Source organism: Poromitra crassiceps (genome assembly GCF_964638095.1).
Source record: "Poromitra crassiceps genome assembly, chromosome: 20".
NCBI lineage: Eukaryota > Metazoa > Chordata > Actinopteri > Beryciformes > Melamphaidae > Poromitra > Poromitra crassiceps.
The window spans coordinates 21,027,482-21,048,381 of record NC_139637.1 but is presented as its reverse complement, the minus strand read 5'-3'; the positions used below and the strand labels follow the sequence as shown (position 1 = coordinate 21,048,381).

The window sequence follows — 20,900 nt, the reverse complement described above, 5'->3', positions numbered from 1 at the left end:
TTACCTTACTCTCTGCAGTAGGTCTTGTCAGGGGAGGCTTTACCTTCCTCTCTGCAGTAGGTCTTGTCAGGGGAGGCTTTACCTTCCTCTCTGCAGTAGGTCTTGTCAGGGGAGGCTTTACCTTCCTCTCTGTAGTAGGTCTTGTCAGGGGAGGCTTTACCTTCCTCTCTGTAGTAGGTCTTGTCAGGGGAGGCTTTACCTTCCTCTCTGTAGTAGGTCTTGTCAGGGGAGGCTTTACCTTCCTCTCTGTAGTAGGTCTTGTCAGGGGAGGCTTTACCTTACTCTCTGTAGTAGGTCTTGTCAGGGGAGGCTTTACCTTCCTCTCTGTAGTAGGTCTTGTCAGGGGAGGCTTTACCTTCCTCTCTGTAGTAGGTCTTGTCAGGGGAGGCTTTACCTTCCTCTCTGTAGTAGGTATTGTCAGGGGAGGCTTTACCTTCCTCTCTGTAGTAGGTCTTGTCAGGGGAGGCTTTACCTTCCTCTCTGTAGTAGGTCTTGTCAGGGGAGGCTTTACCTTCCTCTCTGTAGTAGGTCTTGTCAGGGGAGGCTTTACCTTCCTCTCTGTAGTAGGTCTTGTCAGGGGAGGCTTTACCTTCCTCTCTGTAGTAGGTCTTGTCAGGGGAGGCTTTACCTTCCTCTCTGTAGTAGGTCTTGTCAGGGGAGGCTTTACCTTCCTCTCTGTAGTAGGTCTTGTCAGGGGAGGCTTTACCTTCCTCTCTGTAGTAGGTCTTGTCAGGGGAGGCTTTACCTTCCTCTCTGTAGTAGGTCTTGTCAGGGGAGGCTTTACCTTCCTCTCTGTAGTAGGTCTTGTCAGGGGAGGCTTTACCTTCCTCTCTGCAGTAGGTCTTGTCAGGGGAGGCTTTACCTTCCTCTCTGTAGTAGGTCTTGTCAGGGGAGGCTTTACCTTCCTCTCTGTAGTAGGTCTTGTCAGGGGAGGCTTTACCTTCCTCTCTGTAGTAGGTCTTGTCAGGGGAGGCTTTACCTTACTCTCTGCAGTAGGTCTTGTCAGGGGAGGCTTTACCTTCCTCTCTCTAGTAGGTCTTGTCAGGGGAGGCTTTACCTTCCTCTCTGTAGTAGGTCTTGTCAGGGGAGGCTTTACCTTCCTCTCTGTAGTAGGTCTTGTCAGGGGAGGCTTTACCTTCCTCTCTGTAGTAGGTCTTGTCAGGGAAGCTTTACCAACTCTCTGTAGTAGGTCTTGTCAGGGGAGGCTTTACCTTACTCTCTGTAGTAGGTCTTGTCAGGGGAGGCTTTACCTTACTCTCTCTAGTAGGTCTTGTCAGGGAAGCTTTACCAACTCTCTGTAGTAGATATTGTCAGGGGAGGCTTTACCTTCCTCTCTGTAGTAGGTCTTGTCAGGGGAGGCTTTACCTTCCTCTCTGTAGTAGGTCTTGTCAGGGGAGGCTTTACCTTCCTCTCTGTAGTAGGTCTTGTCAGGGGAGGCTTTACCTTCCTCTCTGTAGTAGGTCTTGTCAGGGGAGGCGTTCTGTGTCGCTGAGGCGGAGGCTTCATCCATGGCTGCTTCAAGCTTCTTCTCATACAGCCTTCGAGTTGAGTCTACACACACACACACACACACACACACACACACACACACACACACACACACACACACACACACACACACACACACACACACACACACACACACACACACACACACACATCAGCAGATTCTTTCAGCAGCCTTCTAAACTGCCATGATAATCCCAATTAAAAAAGACTGTGTGTGTGTGTGTGTGTGTGTATTGCTCATACCGACTATGGGTCCATGTTTGATGCCATATTCAGCAAGCAACTCGCTGATCTCCTCAGCACTTTTGTCACTCAAAGACATCTGCAAAGAGAGGAAGAACAGATAGATAGATATATAGATAGATAGATTATAGACAGATAGGTTGAGTCTACAGAGTAGCCTTCAAGTGTGCGTCAAGACTGATGTCATCTGATATGTGTCCTATAAGTATCTTTGACTTTCTGTTCAATGTATGTAAGCCTGTGTATCCATCCGTGAATATGCAAGAGTGCATCTCTTGGCCAAGATCTATGTCAAATACATCATATCAGACGACTTCTTCTGACTCCTGGCTCCATCATTTCATTTCAACTGGTTTCCTTCAAGTGGTTCACCTTTTGGCTGTGGAATTTCATTCTCTAACAGATAGATAGATAGATAGATAGATAGATAGATAGATAGATAGATAGATTATAGATAGATAGGTAGATAGATAGATTATAGATAGATAGATAGATAGATAGATTATAGATAGATAGATAGATAGATAGATAGATAGACAGATTATAGATAGATAGATAGATAGATAGATAGATAGATTATGGATAGATAGATAGATAGATAGATAGATAGATAGATAGACAGATAGATAAATAAATAGATAGATAGATAGATTATAGATAGATAGATAGATAGATAGATAGATAGATAGATAGATAGATAGATAGATAGATAGATAGATAGATGCAGACTGAGGTGCAGAAGTTTCGGAGCAACAGGAGGAAAGGAAGGGGAGGAGACTCCACAAGTATGCTGCCTGCCTGGATATACAGGCGGCCTGCCAGAACCTATAAATCTCCTAAACAGTTTTGAATTTAGGGCCGTTAAAACGGTTCTAAATTCAACCTTGGGTCGGCCAGAATACATGCAAGACTCCGCAATGGCTGAGAGTACAGACAAACATTATATCGGCGAAAGTCAGCAGAAGGGATAAAGCAAGTGAAATGTGCTACTCTACCGTAAGTTACTAAGGTTGAGCTATTGTGGTATGTAGCCTATCACGTAAATGAGCGCCTTCGTCAAATCAACGTTGCTCTCGCCAGCTCAAAGTCGGGGAATAGTAAGTCTTCGCGACACAGTTTAGCAGGCAAAGTTTCTTAGCGATTACGTTTGCCTGAAATAAAGTGGTTGGTTTCGCTTACCTTTGCAGACAGACAAGAGTGTGGAGCGCAAAATGTGGCTGATTCAGGGCGAGGTTGACTGTGACTGTGTAAACAGCAGCAGCTAGCGAGGGGGCGTGGCACTGGCGCCTGGCAACATCTGGATCATGCATGCACACATGACACACCTTTCCTCCACCACGCCCTAAACAGGCCAGCCAGACTACTACTGTACGGTTACTACTACTACTACTACTACTACTACTACTACTACTACTGCTACTACAATGATCCTATATAGGCTAGACCTTGCAGCAAAATAAAATTACAAAGTTCTTTACCATATCTCCTGTCAAATGACAATATTCCTTCCTCTGGGGACTTATAATTATAGCCACGTGGTTCAAAATTGTGTTGGCACTAAATAGTGAGTCTATAGTGACTGTAATCTACTTTATGGTATTTTATATAGGCTACTATGTAGGCTACTATAATATTATTGTAGACTTAAATAGGTCTACTTTGTGGTAGACCTACTTATCGTCCATAGAATCACATAAGCCTGCATTACATTAAAGAAATTCCTGCAATATATTTATAGTAATCCATCTCAAACTCATATTACTATAGTTTCCCCCCAGCAGCTAGACTATAGACTGTGATACCATATAGCTGGTTTTAATTATTTATATATATATAGCCTATATATATATATATATATAATATATACATATATATATATACACATATACACATACATAATTGAAGGCAAAGTAGAATAAGGCAAAGTAGGTCTGGTTTATTAGTTGTTTAAGCCTTGGCATGTAGGCCTACATGTAAAACAGCATTATGGATTATGCAAGTCTTTCCATTTGGGTTTTGTCTCCTGCAGCGGCCTCTGGAGGTTGTGTGTGTTCGGGGGGTTGGGGGGCGTCATCAGACCAAATTAGGAGATTTTCTTCCTTGGAGTTTTCCCAGGAAGGGCGTTGGCTGCCATCTGTAGTAATGTAGGCTACACATTTTCCACTCATTGTAAGGAGCTACCATTTCTTCCATGCTTAGTATACAATGAATAATTTGATCAAAGTTACTGATGAGACGGAGAACTGTTCCATCCATGCATCCCACACAAAAATACCATGATATAAAAGCACCAACTAGTATGAGTCATTCCAAACAAACCTCAAAACTATCACATCACTTATATATTTTGACATTCTGAGTGAGAGCAGAATTAGCTCAAGAGTTTTGATGTATAATATATGCATGTCGTGTTAAAGTTGTGTGAACTGTCGGTTTTTAAAATGTAAACCGGGTCAAGCCGGCTAGAGTCAGACGCTCAAGCTCAGGCTCCATAGGGTTCCATTGCCGTTGTGATTGTGACCAATTGTGCACACATTTGTCATGATATAGCAGAATGTTCTTGGTGGTTCATTCAGTGTGGCTAAGACAGTTATGTAAACTAAAAAAAAGATCCTGGTGCAAAATTAAGACACACAAAAGACACCCAATAGATTGACAGAAAAATACTTAGACAACTTTATTGTGTATCAAAATACTGTCTTACAAACACTTTTAAAGCCTTTTTTTATTTATTTAAGACAAAATTCATTTTTCGCTCTGAAATACTGAGTTACACACAAAGTGTCAGAGAGCTGGAAGGATGAGGGGAGAGGTGGGTCGATGAGGGGCGACTTACAGACATTGAGCAGAAATTGAAAAACAAAAGCAACATTTGTTCTAGTTTGTCTTTGGGTCATTGTGTATTTAAGGATGTGACAATTCACAATATGCAGCCCTCCTGTCCAGCACAGCTCTAGCAACGTCCCTTTTTCAACCAGTTTTATTTATATGCAACAATTCCATTATTCAACGTGGACCACCACAACACATCTTCAGTTTCAGCTTAATGGATGTTATTCTGAGTCAGAGGCTTTCTGTAATTTTCGAAGAGTGAGTTTAAGGAACCTAATGTACATGCATGACACATGTTTGGATCAGGCGTAAAAAAAACACACAGATAGCCAAAAAAAGCATGGGTTTCGGGGCAGCAGTGCTAGGAGAGCATGTGTGAGACAAACCACGAGTAGCGACGGTAAGCTAACTGCGAGCGCGTCGCCGCCTCCAACCTACTGTAGGCGGTACTGCAGGCCCGGCGCTTTCTCCTGTCACTAGCCTCTCTATTTCACATGTCACCATTACCTCTAAGCCTTATGTAATCAATCATCACTCTAATCCATATCATGGCATCCATTTATCACAGCAGTGCCTAAAACTGGATCACACTAGCAGCAGGTAAAACTGGGTTAGTTAAAGAGCATCATGAACAACACACACTGGGAGTGGACCGGGTCAGCACCGGGGCACTTACCGGGTGTCAACACTACAACAACTACCCCCCTATAAATAAGACAGCCTTTCATCAACCACGGGCCCAATATCAAAGTGTGTCAAAGAGTGTACTTTCACACATTGTCCACACATAAAAACCATCGGTAAGGGAGGTATAAGTCTCTTGGATACGTCGTCTTTCTGGCACGCTTTGGTTTAGGGTCCAACGATTGTTCGTACAAAAATCTCGTAGAAAAAAATTCGTACAAAAAGTCTATCCACTTTATATGAGGGTAGCTCTTCCAGTGTTAACGCATAAACCCTCCATCGCACGCTAGGGCAAGGCTGGGCCAATATCTACGCTGCTACACTATGCTAAGCTATCCTATCATTCTACACACACAAAAAAACTATAGGCTAAACCAGCCGCTAACGTCCACTAGTGTCCACGATTTATAACATGTAAAAAGCCTAAGGCACAATTCACTGCTAGTTTACAGTAATAAGAAGGTGCATCTTTCCGCTCTCTAAATATACTTAACGGGTGTAATTGGGGGAAGGGGGGGATGAGGATGACGAGAGACATGGAGTGTGTGACTGATGAAGAGAGGGATATTCAGTGTCTATGCATTCATCTTTGGAGATTTTGCATTGGGTTTACAATAAGACTGATTGGTTACAGTAAAGTGTAACCGGTTGGTTTTTTACAAATTCCGAAGGAAATCTGGCTGCAGGTAAACACTGATGTTTGTTTTCTAGTTGCTTAAACAGCAATAAAATAAGACTTAAAAAGACAGATATCTTATTGGATTTTGTGTGTGTGGAAGGGTTTGGATTTGTAAACAATGCTTGGTTAGATTCTAGATAGAATTTCAGTTGTTTTAAACAGTGGTATTATAGGTTTCTTTATTCTGATCTGTGGTGTTGGGGTTTTTACACAGTGATGTGGTAGGGACTGCCAGGGATGTGCTCGTCGCCCCACTTCACCACCAGGATGTACTCTCCCTTCTCTTTTAGCTGGTAGCTGACGTTGTACATCCGGTTGCCCAGGTGCTTCACTAGGATCTCCTCGCAGGGAACCTTGGGACCATCCACACCGACCAGGAGCATATTACGCCCTGTAGATGGAGACAGAACAGGGTTAAAAACAAATACACTCACATTAAAAAAAGGTATTACGACTCGAGTGGCCTTTTTAAAAACATCAATATCACTGTCAAATTTACTGTGAAACCCAAAGTGAGGCCATTTACACCTGGCGTTAACATGCATTTTCTGCAATCAGATTGTGCTTGACCACATTAGCCTGATTCCACTTACATCTGGCGTTAACATGTGTTTTTCCTTATCCAGATAACATCCAGATAACACCGCAAATAGTTGTCCTCTCGATCCGCATACATTTGGTGTATCCAGATTGAGAGGACACATTGCATTTACACTTGTGTTCAATGTGTACACAATGCATCCCTGACCACCTCCAGAGGTGGTTTGGCTGATCAGATTGCAATCCCGTCTTCAATGCGTCTTGGGGGCGTCTACACCTGGCATTTCAAGTGGTCAAGCACAATCTGATTGCAGGAAACACATGTTAACGCCAGGTGTAAATGGCATCAGGCCTGGAAGGGCCGATGGAAGACTCATTCCCAATCACTCCTTCCACCATCTACCATTGAGAAACTCAAAGCTTTCCCACATGCCCCTATCCATCTATCCATCTATCTAAAAGGGGCAATGTGGGCTCCGTTTGTTCCGTTCCAATTTTTGGTTTTCTCTCAAGTTGTGCTGGCAACCTCCCTGTACTACGGACAAACTTTACATGTGTTTCAAATGGCATGAGGGTGAGAAGATGACAGAATTTCCCTTCTCAGGTGAACACACACACACACACACACACACACCTGCTTTGCTACAGTCGACGCTGAAGCTGTTCTTCTGTCCGATGAAGCCCTTGCTCAAGCCCAGGCCCTTGGCCATGACCTTGCTGGCATCTGACTGGGCGGGGGGTGTGGCCTGCTGGGAACAGCTGATGGCACGGGTCACAGGGTCAACCATCACAGAAGAGGTTTCATGCATACTGTGGCTGGACACCAACTTGGAACCTGGAAGAGAGAGAGAGACAAAGTGTTGTATGAGTGAAAGGAGATAAAACGACAATTGATAGTATTCCCGTTACATCACCACATGGCCATCTTGGGAGGAAAATAACAGGTGATTATAATCAATTAACAGGTGATTACAGCCAACGAGCTGCATGTATTGTAGCGCCATATTGGTAGGAAAATGCTTGTGACATTATGGGAACACTATGAATATGGAATTGCTATAGCCACATTGTGATTATGTTGCCATGGCAGCAGAATGGAAGTCCTATTCTTCAGTCTGGACATTTTATGCCATTTAAGAAAAATGAAGATGATCCTCACCAGTGATCTTGGCCTTGAAGGGGCTCCCGACTATGTGGTACGGTCCACCGTATTTGATGGAGATGAGATAGTTGCCAGGGGCCATCGGGGTGTAGGTGACCCTGTAGCCCTCAGAGCACTCCACACAGTCCATCTTCACCTTGGAGGGCCCGTCGATGGTCACGGCCAAGGCCCCGGAGCCTGCGTTGCTGGTGTTCACCACAAACTCACACGCGGTTCCTGGGGAAGCGAGAACGCAGCAGAGACGTGAGACTAAAAGGGGACAGAAAGAGAAGGAGCCTCACTGTGTCCAGCGTGGACGAGTGAGGTAGATAGTCCATGTCTTACCTGTGGTGCCTCTCTCCAGGCCCGCTCCGTAAGCAGACACCATGCCAGGGTCCCCAGCCTGGCCCGTCTCTCCAACACGGATCTTAAATGGACTACCGGGGATGTGACTGCCGTTGAACTTCACGTCGATGAGATAGAGACCGTTCTCTCTGGGAATGAAGCGTACTGCGTATTTATCTAGAGGGGTCAAAGAGGAAGGGGAAAGGTCAGGTAAGGGGAAAGGCAGAGGAGAATTTTCAGAGATCTTCTATTACTATAGATGGGTCACCGCAGGCTCCGCCAATTCTAACAACTGGTCGCAGCAAGTCTCTTAAATGCAAATGGTCACGTGGTCACCTCTCCCCAAGTCTCGTTACCCCCCCCCCCCCCCCTCCACCTGCTTTCTTCTTCAAACAGGGGTTAGTGCTGACCTAGCAAGCTCACTTGAAATAGAGATAGTAAGTTCCCAAAACCACACACATAAACACAAAGCTTCCCCTCGTTAGCTCAATGCAGTTGAAACTAAGGCCATGTTCACATTACAGGCAAATCTGATTGGCTGATAAAGTCATTACGGTAATCATCATTATCTTGATTGGTTTCCCAAATCTGATTTCGGAGTGTGTCCGCACTGCCACAAATCTGATTTTCAATTCAGATCTGTGTGTCCAGACCTCCATATGTGGTTTTGGGACAAGTGACACAAATCAGACTTGGAGCGTCCAGACTCATAAAACCAATCTGATAGAATCATGAATAGGTCACTAAAGTTCACAAATCAGATTTTGCCTCCTAGTCTGAACACGGCCTAAGATATTCCATTAAAAAAAAAAAAATCTACCCACAGATTTAGCTACTACTACATTAACAAACTTCACATTTAGCTTTAGCTAATCGCTCCCTGGCCGCTAACATAAGTTCCTGTTGCCAAATCTCGTCCAGAGTGTGTTGCTGAGATACAGACAGGTCTTGAACAAGTTTAATTTTCTCCTGATCTGTCTGTCTGAAAAATGCCATTTTAGTGTCAGAATATTCAGAAGATATGTGGCTTCGGAGAACGGGCCGAATATTTACTTTAATGAATGTGGGGACGAGGGGATCTGTCATAATTGGAGATCACATTGACTTTTCCCATTGACTCAGACCTGCCGATCTCTTTAGTGGGCGTGTCTGTGGAAATCCATGAGCAAAACCCGTGTGACAAAATGACAGGAAGTGAGTTGAAGTTGGGCCGTCTTGCTTGAAATCCCATCGTCTTTGGCATTTTGATGTCCTGCATTGTTGTAGTCAAGTCACTATATCGAGTCCCCAGTGTTCGAGTCCAAGTCACCAAAGAAGAGTCAGACTCAAGTCCCCATGACCTGAGTCCGAGCCCAGACGTGAATCCACATGTAGGTGGAACACACGTGCCTGCCCTTGCACGAAAGCAAATAATGTCACGGTATTAATATAGCTATATTATACTGCTGTTGGCTAGGGTAGGTAACTGGTGATTTGTGTCTTGTTTATTAGTTTGTTAGCCTGTTAGCTTGTTTTATTCTGGATTGGGCTTCTAAATGTGTTTTTCCTCCTTTGGCACAAGGGATAGTAACATCTTGTCCTGTGTATTAATTAATAGCCATCAATACCTTATGCCAAATTATTAGGGCCTATTAAAAAACAACAAGAACAACAACAGTCTTTATCAATCAACAAGTCCGAGACGTCGTCTCCAACTTCCGAGTCCGAACGCACGAAGACTCGAGTCGAAGTCCGCATCATCAGTGCTTAAGTCAAAGTCACGAGTCCTGAAAATGAGTACAGGACCTGGACTCAAGTACTATAACACTGCCTGCTGCAACATCAACTCCGTTCTCCCAACAATGTCCCATCGATTGAGCGTATATTACCAGATGGGTCCAGCACACCGGGTCTGTGGGTTACCTTGGTCGATCTCCGTGACGCAGCATTCCTCCAGCGCTCCAGAGGGGCTGTGGACCTTGGCGTCGATCACGCCCTTCGCCCCGTTCAGGCTGACGGCAAACGATGCCGGCTGGTTCACCTTCAAGCCCGACTCCTGCTCGACAACACATACTCAACACGCTCAACAACACGACTACAGCGCTATTATTCAACGCTAACCAAAAGTATGACATAACAGCGGCCCCCTACCGGCCACAACGTTTGTCATTCTTGCACACAAGACAATCTACTTTATATCACCAAAGTCACCACAACATCGTATTAAGATCTATGCTAGCGTTGAGCTTACCTGGAGGTCGCTAACAGGGCTAAAGAGGAGGGCTGCACAGTAAAAGGCAGAGGAAAGCAGATTTTTGTGAACATTTAACAAGATGGAAACGGTTGGTGAAAGGACAAGACAGTGTGCAAGTTTGACAGTGTGTAGAGAGCCAAAGTGGAACGTCACTTCCTGCTTCAGCACTGTAGCAGAGATTTTCATCCGCCATTTATTTTCCCAAAGACATTTCATAAAATGCTTATAAAAATAGTTTTACTTGTTCAAACCAAACGGTACATATATATTTAGAAACAGGAGAGATCGCATAACATTTCACTGGGACCAAAACGTAAAAAAATTACGGTTTAAATAAAGTATTTTTTCGATGCCGTTTTTTTTTTGTGGAGTGAAATGTTCTATGGTCTCTCCCGATTCTAAATATAGCTGCTGAACCGTTTGGTTTGACTAAGTAAAACTATTTTTATAAGCATTTTACAAAATGTCTATGGGAAAATAAATGGCGGAAGAAAATCTCTGGTACAGTGCTGAAGCAGGAAGTGACGTTCAGTGGGCGTGTGTGAGAGTAATTTTGCATGCATTGTCTATGTCTTCATGTGTGACAGACAGTCAGTGCTGTATGTATGTATGTGCTTGTTTGAGTGCGAGCAGACACAGAGAGAGAGAAGGAAACAGCCCGCGTCAGACCTCTTTAACCCTTTAGCGGCCGGTCAAAGTCTTAGAGGCGCAGGAGGCTGTTGAGAGCCTTTAGAATGAGGCACGAGAAACACACACAGTCCTCTAATATCCCAGAAGCCTTTGCACCGCCCAACAACGCAGCAGCAGCAGCAGCAGCAGCAGATCCTATACCGCTACACCTATGATCCTATCACAACTAACCTCAACCATCCCGGGGGGGGAACAATAAATAAATAAATAAATGTAAATACAACTCAATATAGTGCTTATTAGTGCTATATCTTTCAAGTTAAAACAGACTATTATTCATAACTGTCCAATTCTATCAATATAGAAAAAATGAAGTTATCCGACATGCTGATGCTGTCTATCTCAGCTACGGTACTTACTGTATACCACAGTATAATTTGTCCTGTTGCCCTTTGTTAGACTATCTGCCTTGAGAAATGTTAAGTCTGTCTATTCTGTAAATCTATTGTTTAAATGTAAATAATGGCCTACTTTAATTCTGGTATTAGCCTCTACATTACCCCCGGGCACTAGCTGCAGCTGCTGCATTGTGGGTAGTGTAGTGTGGCCTGGTCTTTGCGCACATGGATGTGTGTGTGTCTCAGAGCCTCACCTGAAGACTGGCAACAGTGAGGCGGCGGGCGTCGTCCGACGGCGAGGCCACGGGCACCACGAAGGGGCTGTCGGGGATGTGCTCCTCGTTGAAACGGATCGACACCTCGTAGTCTCCTGCAGGGGGAACGGGGCACGATGTCAGAACGTTGCTCAACACACACACACACACACACACACACACACACACGGTCTAGTGTATTGTAGTTTCCCATAAAGACGAAATATAGCGACAAACTTTTATGCTACATTACCTTCAACTGTCAAACAATGAAAATATGAAGAAAAAGCTGCAATAAAGAGAGAAGTGGAACTATTTGGAGTACAGAATAATTCAACAGTATTGAAGAATAGACATTTATTGAATTGCTATCATTTTCATGTCCAGCACATCTCTCATCCAGAGGCGTGTAGATAGAAGAGTCATGACATCTCCATTCACTCCAATGGATCCGTTTTTTACTCTCAAGAGTTCCAGGAAGTAAGGTCCTGGATTAAGCAGCACTGTCGAGTTGCAGCAAAATGGACAGTTTGTGTTGTACATTGATTTTTTTTTAAAATCAAATTGTACATTATCAGCTTTATTTTAGCATCCAAAAGTAGCGTGAGACCCCTTCCTGGTTGTTCATTGGCTAATGAGTCACGCATTTTGGTCCTCCCGCTGATGCCACTCTCTTCTAAATTCCTCTGCTCTCATCTATCCACAAAGCCTTCCCCCCTCTCCTCTCCTCTCCTCTCCTCTCTCACCAGGCTCCTGGACGATGTAGGACACTCCACTGGAGCCGTCCTTGCGGTCCTCGAAGGCGATTTCAGCCTTGCTCGGTCCCTCCACAGCAATACTGAGGCCTCCAGCTCCAGCCTCCCGCGTCCAGATGCTGAACTCAGCTACAACAGAGCACAGGGACCGATACAGAGTCAGGCACAGGGCAAACTATGAAATCATAGCACACACACACAAGTTGCGTTGAAAATTCCAAAACTCTACCACTAGGAGGCGTTTGTGTGTATAATTCTTTCTGTGCGCTCAGACAATATCATACAATCAAATTGTATACGTCATGTTAAAGAGGAGAATGTGCACTTTCAGATAGTATAAATCATGTTATACTTGTAGTCAATCTTTTAAAACAGAAAACCTTTAACATTTTTAATGAAGAAAAGAGTCTTGAAGTCAGTTCTCTCAGAAAGTCGTGCCTTTTCCAGCATTTTATGTTCAAATTAGAGAGAACCTGTCAAACTGTCAGACATGTTGAGGATAATACAGAACAGAAATCAGAATGTATTGATCATTTTCAAAGATACAAATACTTTTGTGAAGGGTGGTATTTTTTTTTAATGCTATGCTATAGTTTTTGCTATGGCAAATGAGGCTTGCGTTATATATCTGCATAGCTTATTTTGTCGGCTTTCATTGGATGTTTGCATGGAACAAAATGGTGGTTGTAGGTAGATATTGTAGATATTAAGCCTTAAACCATCGGAGATACATTTCTGAATTCAGCCACGCACGCACTGACCTGGTACTCCGGCCTCGGCTCTCTCCAGGCCCGGCCCCCCGGCGCGGACCTTGTGCGCCCCTCCCTCTCCCAGGGGGCCCACGGTGAACTGGAAGGGGCTGCCCGGCACGTGCACGCCGTTGTACTTCACGCACACCGTGTGTATGCCCGTCTCGGTGGGGACGAAGCGGATGCAGTAGGTGTTGTTCTCGCCCTCCATGATCTCCGCCTTGTGGATCTGGCCAGACGGGCTGGTGACCTGGGCTGTCATATCCGCTATGCTGATCTCTGCAGAGGGCAGAGGCACACAGGGATATACACTTGAAGCAGTGAACACACAGAAATGACAAATTATACACAGACGGTAGCAACTGTAGAAGTCTCCCTAACTCTGTAAACAAGATTTTACACACTATTCTGAGTGAAAAAGTAATTTCTATGACCGCTACACAGCTGACGAACATAAACATAGAGGGATATTTATTATCATATTTATAATGTCACAACTTTCGGTTCCAGTCACCTGGGATCTTGAGGCTGAGGTCACACTGGCTGCCCACGTTGGCGACAGACGCCGCTCTCCTCTTCCTGGTAATGCTCTCCTTCATCCTGCCCTCGCCGGTTACCTTCACTGTGAACGCACTCCCTACACACACACACACACACACACACACACACACACACACACACGAGAGTTATTTAGAGGACAAATTATTTCATGATTATGGATACAAAGAAGCTCACATCTGAACATAGTTCAACTCTTATCACTAAGTCAAATGCTAGTAAGGTGCCTGATAGTGCTTTAGAAAAGTGCATGTTTTTTGGATAGAAAAGGAGCTTTTGTCATTCACTGCCATCACTAGGGCTGAGCTTGAGTCTCAAGCTTACTGATGGGACAGTGTTGGAGAAAATATAAGTTCCATGCCATTTGCTAATCAAGCTAATAGTTGCCTAATAATTGCATACACATAATTAATGCTATGAGTTAACATGACATGACATCTCACACACATAAATTCACCCGTGGCATTGAGGACTTCTCCTTTTGCCGAGACCTTGGTCAGTGCATCGTGTCCAATAACAACTGATAACAGTTTCCCTGTCAGACTCAAGTGGACGCACACACATTTCCAAAGTTCATCCCCCCCTCCTCTCTGCTTTTCCTCCTTACAGTATTAAACTGTCAGTCATCACTGAATATTTGGACTCTGTATGACATATCAGAATGTGTACATTGAGATTCAGTCTCTTCTATAACACAGTGTATAGGAGAATGTATGGTTTTTAATATACGGTACTTCTATAATACAGTTCCTGGCTCATGGTTTCATTCATTTGGTTTATCTAAGCTGTTATAATTATCATATTGCGGATGAGGAGTGGACAAATTCCATTCTCTAACAGACAGTGTTGGGCAAGTTACTTTCAAAATGTAATAATACTACATATTACTAGTTACTTTCATTTGAAAGTAATAAGTTACTTCACAATATTACTGTCTGTGTAGAGTAACTTGAACCATAAAAAAACCACGGTCTTGATGTCAGTATAAACCGTTCAAAATTCTAAATGTTATCCTTTTCCTTTGTTATGGTCATCTATAGTGAGTTATTTGCATAAAAACACACAATTTGATTAGGAAATGATTGTGTCCTTATTTAAATATGTGCTTTGATCAAACAAATGTAACTCAATTTGTAACTTGTGTCACTTGACAAAGTAACTGGTATAATATTACTGAAATCCTATAGTAATAAGTTATATTACTGAATTTTATTACTGCTAAAAGTAATATATTACATGTAATATGTTACTTTTGTAACAAGTTACCCCCCAACACTGCTGATGGACTGTATAAAAGCTGGAATCTGAAGGCCACGAAAGATCTGAGCCATCTTGCACTGCTCTGTAATAGACCCTTCTCACGGGGGCCATCTTGTGTCAAAAAGGCAGGGTAAACACAGATGCAAGCAAAACACTAATGAGGGTTTCCAACTTCCATGATTGGAATTTGGAAACCCTCAAGTGTTTTTCTTGCACCCGTGTATATTCTGCCTTTTTGACACAAAATGGCCCGCGTGAAAAAGGGTCTATCGCAGGCCATCTGATTATTACAGGGAAGTACCTGGTACGTGTTGGTCAGCAAACTTGATGTTAATGATGTAATTTCCTGGTTCAGTCGGGCAGTAGGTGACCTTGCAGGTGCCGTCCTCCTGGTCCTCAGTGTTGATGTCCACTTTACTGGGGCCCTCGATGGACAGGCTCAGGCCACCATAGCCTGCATGGACAGACGCAAGTAATCAATACTAAAAAATCTGGCGGTGAAGAACTGAAGTGAAACATAACAAATCACTGCATGTAGAAGTCTGTCCCCGCCATCGTTTGAAAGTGTCAAATAACTGCACATAGTGAGTGGTGTCATTCACTGTCTTTACCTGCATCGCGGGTGTCGATGATGAACTCGGCGGGCTCGAAGGTGCGGGCCTCGCTCAGGCCCGGGCCGGTCACGCGCACGCGGCTGGCGTCGCCGATCTCCGATTGGCTGATCATCACGGCGATGGGGCTGCTGGGAATGTGTCGGCCGTTCTTCTTGATGTTCACCAGGTGCTCTCCGATCTCCTTGGGAACGAAGGAGATGCCTGCGACAGACAGACAGACAGACAGACAGACACACACACACACACACACACATACACACACACACGCAGGAGGAGAGGCTTACAAACGAGGCAGATTATTGCTAAGAATAGTCTTTTCAGTACTAAAGAAGGTGGGTTGCATTCCTCTTGGCGACAGCAGCGACCGGCGCACAGACGGAAACACTCACCGACATGTCCGTTGCGCAGCAGCTTCAGCAGGCAGGGCTCCTCGCGTTGTGAGGGCGTGGTCAGGGAGGCGGTCAGCTGGCTGAGGTCCAGCTCCCCGATGTCCAGTGGTATATCGGCGGCCGATCCCACCTTCAGCTGGGACATCCTCAGAGAGTCGTCACCTAGAAACACAGTGGGGAGGTTAGGGCAGGCACACGCTGACGAGTGATGACATACTGTAACATGCTGACAAATTCCAACAGGAGAGGATAGAGTGAGCTTCTATTGGGTTGAGTGTCTACTGATGTTGATGCGTTACCAGACTTACAACTAATGAATCAAAGGAAAATATACTCAAACCAGATGGTCACATTTACCTCTGCTAATTTGACTGAATTCAATGTATAAAAAGTTGAGGATCTCTGAACTTTTTTTTTTTTTTTTTACAGTGCACCTGAACGCAACATGCAAGATACCCGCTGAATAAGGCCATGTTCAGACTAGGAGGCCAAATCTGATTGTGAACTTTAGTGACCTATTAATGACTTTATCCAGATTGGTTTTATGAGTCTGGACGCTCCAAGTCTGATTTGTGTCACTTGTCCCAAACCACATATGGAGGTAGTTTGTGTCCAAATGTTCATGTCATTCTAGCCAATACTCACACTTCTGTTATAGCATTTCAGTCTGGAATATGGAATATCTTTCAATAATCTATGATTTAGCTGCTAAATTGTCAAATACCGCCGTCTGCTCGCTACCCAGGCACTTATGTACTGTATGTACTTAACCTAACTAACTATCTGCTGTGCACAACATTGTCAGACTAAACTCCGGCTGACACCCCAAAAACCTACAATCCGCTACAGAAAAATGCATATTGATTGTTTATTAACTGGCCCCTGGCCTTCTATCATTTCACGAAAGTGGCCCCCGGGCAAAGCAAGTTGAGTATCCCTGTTCTACGTGATCTTTACACTGAATGGATTTGATGAATGTGATCAGGAGAATGGTCAGTGCATGTTTGTGATTGTGTGATGCGTTACCAGTGATCCTAGCAGAGAAGGGGCTGCCGGGGATGTGCTTGTCGTTGTATTTGACCAGGATGGCGTAGTCTCCGGGCAGCACAGGCAGGTAGGACACCGTGCAGGTGCCATCCTGGTTGTCCACACAGCTGATGTCGGCCTTGGACGGGCCCTCGATGGCCAGGGACAAACCGCCTGGAGGGACATGATGTGGACACGCCGGTCAGAGAGGGAGGGAGGGAAGGTGGGAGGTGGTTCGTCTGCCTAGCTTTTTGCCTTTCATCACCAATTTTGCCCCATCTTCTGCTTGGCATTTGCCATTTATTTGACTCCCACCTCCACCAAGAGGGCTTTTGCTCCTTCTCCCAGGCTATCAGTGCAAATACGACATGAATGATGAGTTAAAGGTATACATCTCCACAGATGATACTCCTATACAGACAGACACTGTGTACAGTCATGTCTATTCACCTTAGTTTGGCAACATTCAGAAGCTACACTGCAGCCAACTTCAGTTACATGTTCATAGCGTTGCTGCTGCGAGGAGCCGATGGCTGTACCCGGTCGGCATTTAACGTTCGTTACAAAAGCCACATCCAGTGTTTTCTCACTGCCAGTAGTAGCTGGGTTGACAGATACTAGCTAGTCCGACTGGTCACACAGCCAGCGCTCTCAGTCCTCGCTGCTCGGTAAATATTTCCAAATAGGCGTTATTCTATAATTGGAATTTGGAAACCCTCATTAGTGTTTTGCTTGCACCTGTGTTTACCCTGCCTTTTCGACACAAAATGGCCCCCGTGAAAAGGGTCTATTACTGCCTTCAAGCTGAACGTTAATGCTGCCACTCAGTGGGCGTGACCCCACAGTGACTTCTTCCTCTGTGACATCACGTGCATAATACCCTCTATACAGTATATCAGTAGGAGTGCGGCCTACCCTCTCCGGCGTCTTTGGTGTTCACCGTGAACACAGCAGGCTTGTTGACAGTGCCGTGGATGAGGCCGGGGCCGTAGGCACTGACGTTACCACTGTTCATATAGTCCACATAGAACTGCAGGGGGCTGCCTGGAAACGACAAAGAAGAGTAGAAGGAAGAGGGAGAAAGAGACAGAACATAACATCAGTGAACCAGTCACAAATGTTCCTGCAACATGGCCATGTCCCAGCACATCTCTCACCACATGAAAACAATACGTTTAAAAAAAAGAAAAAATCCCCACAATTTTTTTATCCCATTTTTATCCCCATTAGTGCTCATTTTTTATGTATTTATCCTGGTTGCTGCTCCACCCTCTGCCGATCCTGGGAGAGCCAAAACTGGCTCCATGCTTCCTCCGAGACATGGGCAGTAGCCATACGCTTTTTTTCACCCGACAGGGGAAGCTTCACCAGTAGGACATAGAACGTGGGAGGATCACGCTATTCCAACGAGTTCCCCTCCCTCCGAACAGGCCCCCCGAACGACCAGAGGAGGCACCACTTCAGCAACCAGGATATTGCAAGGTTTTGGTGAGGGGCTCGTATATGAAGGAAACCCCCAGGGTGCACGTGGAGAACATGCAAACTCCACACAGAAAGGCCATTTTTGACGACCCCACCCGGGCAGTGGGCACTCGAGGACATGCGGACGGGCACGCACTCCTTCAGCGCTCACAGCGTCCCAGGTGGGAATCGAACCAGAGACCTCCTAGCTGTGAGACCGCTACCACCGTGCCCCCTAGAATTCTCCTGTATTTTAGAGTCAAAAAGTCCTACCGGGGATGTGGATGCCGTCGTACTTGATGTCCATCTCGTGCAGACCGGCCTCGGTGGGGGCGTACTTGACGGTGACGGTGCCGTCCTTGTTGTCTGTGATGTCAGGCTTGGCCACGTTGCCCGATGGCATGCGGACATCACCTACAGGGAGGATAGACACATACTATGAGATACAGACGCACATCACCTACAGGGAGGGATAGACACATACTATGAGATACAGACGCACATCACCTACAGGGAGGGATAGACACATACTATGAGATACAGACGCACATCACCTACAGGGAGGGATAGACACATACTATGAGATACAGACGCACATCACCTACAGGGAGGGATAGACACATACTATGAGATACAGACGCACATCACCTACAGGGAGGGATAGACACATACTATGAGATACAGACGCACATCACCTACAGGGAGGGATAGACACATACTATGAGATACAGACGCACATCACCTACAGGGAGGGATAGACACATACTATGAGATACAGACGCACATCACCTACAGGGAGGGATAGACACATACTATGAGATACAGACAGGCACCCTGGAATACCATGGCAGGGCACACAATAAATCACCTCTAAAATCAGTTGATTTCAAAAGAAGAAGTGCAGTATCAAACAGACCAAATTGTAAATGAGATATATATGCGTGTGTGTGTGTGTGTGTATACCTGTGATCTCTCCCTTCTGGATGGTGAAGGGGATGACCAGGTCAAACGGTCTCAACCCTGCCACATCCAGGCCGTTCATTCCCATTGGCCGGTCCGTTGCCTAGGAGACGGAGGGCAGAGGTCAGAAACAATATCTGGGAAAGGGTTGTGATGGGGCAAGAGGCAAGCATGAGCATTTATTTCCACATTATATTCTGTCCTAATTACCGGTATATCTTTTTATATAGAGAGGCAAAGTGACCGCCCACTTCCTGCTTCAGCACTGACTGTACCCGAGATTTTCATCCACCATTTATTTTCCCATAGACATTTCGTAAAATGCTTAAAAAATAGTTTTACTTGGTCAAACCAAAAGGATCAGATATATTTAGAAACAGGAGAGACCACATAACATTTCACTCGAATAAAAACTGCGGATTTAAAGAAAATATGTTTTCGATGTAGTTTTTTTAAAGTTTTGGTCTGAGTGAAATGTTCTATGGTCTCTCCCGATTCTAAATATAGCTGAACCGTTTGGTTTGACGAAGCAAAACTATTTTTATAAGCATTTTACAAAATGTCTAAATAAATGGCGGATAAAAATCTCTGGTACAGTGCTGAAGCAGGAAGTAGGCGGTCACTTTGCCTCTCTATAGTAAGCATTTGAAGCAGTGATATGGGTAGGGCAGAGATATAAGTAGTAGGATGAGGGCCGATGAGTCAGTGAACACAGCGCTGGACAGAGGGGGGGGTCAAAAAGCTTCCAAACACCAACATAGGATGAGATGACTGACAATGGAGATCATGACCATGACGATGACACCGACACACACTGCTTAGAGAGAGAGAGTGACATGAGGACACGACCACACGGTGGCCAGGAGAGAGAGTGACATGAGGACACGACCACACGGTGGCCAGGAGAGAATAAGCAACAACACAAAACAAACCCACGGCAGCCATTTTGCAAAAATGTGGAGCAGCCGACGGGCCCACATTGATGATGGTCAAAATGGCCGCTTCCCCTTCCTATGTGAGTGGTATGAGTTTACATGGAAGGTCGCTGCACAGTAGGGCTGCACAAGCAATTGGCAAATATCTGATATCCAAATTTGCAAAGGGCCACAGAGGGAAAGGTGTATGAGTTTTAAGTGCTGAAAAAGAAACTATGCTGGAAAAAAAGCTGTGTCCAAATGTACTGTATTGCAATTCCAACAACAAAACAATCTATATATCAGCCATTCCAAAAAAAAAGAATGTCGCGGGCTACTTTGAAATCTGAAAATGTGCGAGATCAACACGCGAGACTAAAGGTCGTTCGTTAGACACCAAGAGCGACGCGAATATACAGCACAACATTTGCGAGGCGTATTTAGACCCACCTGTCAATCACAGCAACAGATGTCCTACAGGTCGGAAAGCAAATTTCTGAAAAAAATCTAAAAAATAAAAGCCGCAACCAATAATCGCTCAGAGAAACTTTGTCATTGGTATGCACGGCTGCATTGACTGGACATACAGGTAGGTTAAAAAAAACATTATTGACGCACAAATTAATGGCACGAAAAAAGCTCCCAGTGTGTAACAGCCTTAATTATTATTAAGCCGTATTTCCCTATATAATTTGTATATATTATATGTTAGGGTAGATAGAACCC

At 44.8% G+C, this 20,900-nt stretch overlaps 2 protein-coding genes across 3 annotated transcripts in view; both read right to left on the bottom strand.

Annotated features, from left to right (window-relative positions):
- The window catches only part of emd (emerin), a 7,524-nt gene extending 4,506 nt beyond the window's left edge, over window positions 1-3,018 (bottom strand). The window contains exons 1-3 of the mRNA XM_083656539.1: window positions 2,932-3,018; window positions 1,753-1,831; window positions 1,444-1,551 (exon numbers count right to left, since the gene is read on the bottom strand). Of these exons, the coding sequence (XP_083512665.1) occupies window positions 1,444-1,551; window positions 1,753-1,831 (187 nt within the window). The 5' untranslated portion in view covers window positions 2,932-3,018. The remainder of the gene's footprint in view (window positions 1-1,443; window positions 1,552-1,752; window positions 1,832-2,931) is intronic.
- A 1,386-nt stretch (window positions 3,019-4,404) lies between these two features.
- Window positions 4,405-20,900, bottom strand: part of flna (filamin A, alpha (actin binding protein 280)) — a 71,715-nt gene continuing 55,219 nt past the window's right edge. For both annotated transcript variants that reach the window (XM_083656389.1, XM_083656390.1), the window contains 16 exons: window positions 19,264-19,363; window positions 18,574-18,714; window positions 17,755-17,883; window positions 16,840-17,013; window positions 15,814-15,975; window positions 15,422-15,625; window positions 15,112-15,264; window positions 13,507-13,629; window positions 13,005-13,271; window positions 12,235-12,372; window positions 11,489-11,604; window positions 9,876-10,008; window positions 7,974-8,150; window positions 7,647-7,865; window positions 7,122-7,322; window positions 4,405-6,338 (listed from right to left, as the gene is read on the bottom strand). In XM_083656389.1, coding sequence (XP_083512515.1) covers window positions 6,154-6,338; window positions 7,122-7,322; window positions 7,647-7,865; window positions 7,974-8,150; window positions 9,876-10,008; window positions 11,489-11,604; window positions 12,235-12,372; window positions 13,005-13,271; window positions 13,507-13,629; window positions 15,112-15,264; window positions 15,422-15,625; window positions 15,814-15,975; window positions 16,840-17,013; window positions 17,755-17,883; window positions 18,574-18,714; window positions 19,264-19,363 — 2,622 coding nt within the window. In that variant the 3' untranslated portion in view covers window positions 4,405-6,153. The remainder of the gene's footprint in view (window positions 6,339-7,121; window positions 7,323-7,646; window positions 7,866-7,973; window positions 8,151-9,875; window positions 10,009-11,488; window positions 11,605-12,234; window positions 12,373-13,004; window positions 13,272-13,506; window positions 13,630-15,111; window positions 15,265-15,421; window positions 15,626-15,813; window positions 15,976-16,839; window positions 17,014-17,754; window positions 17,884-18,573; window positions 18,715-19,263; window positions 19,364-20,900) is intronic.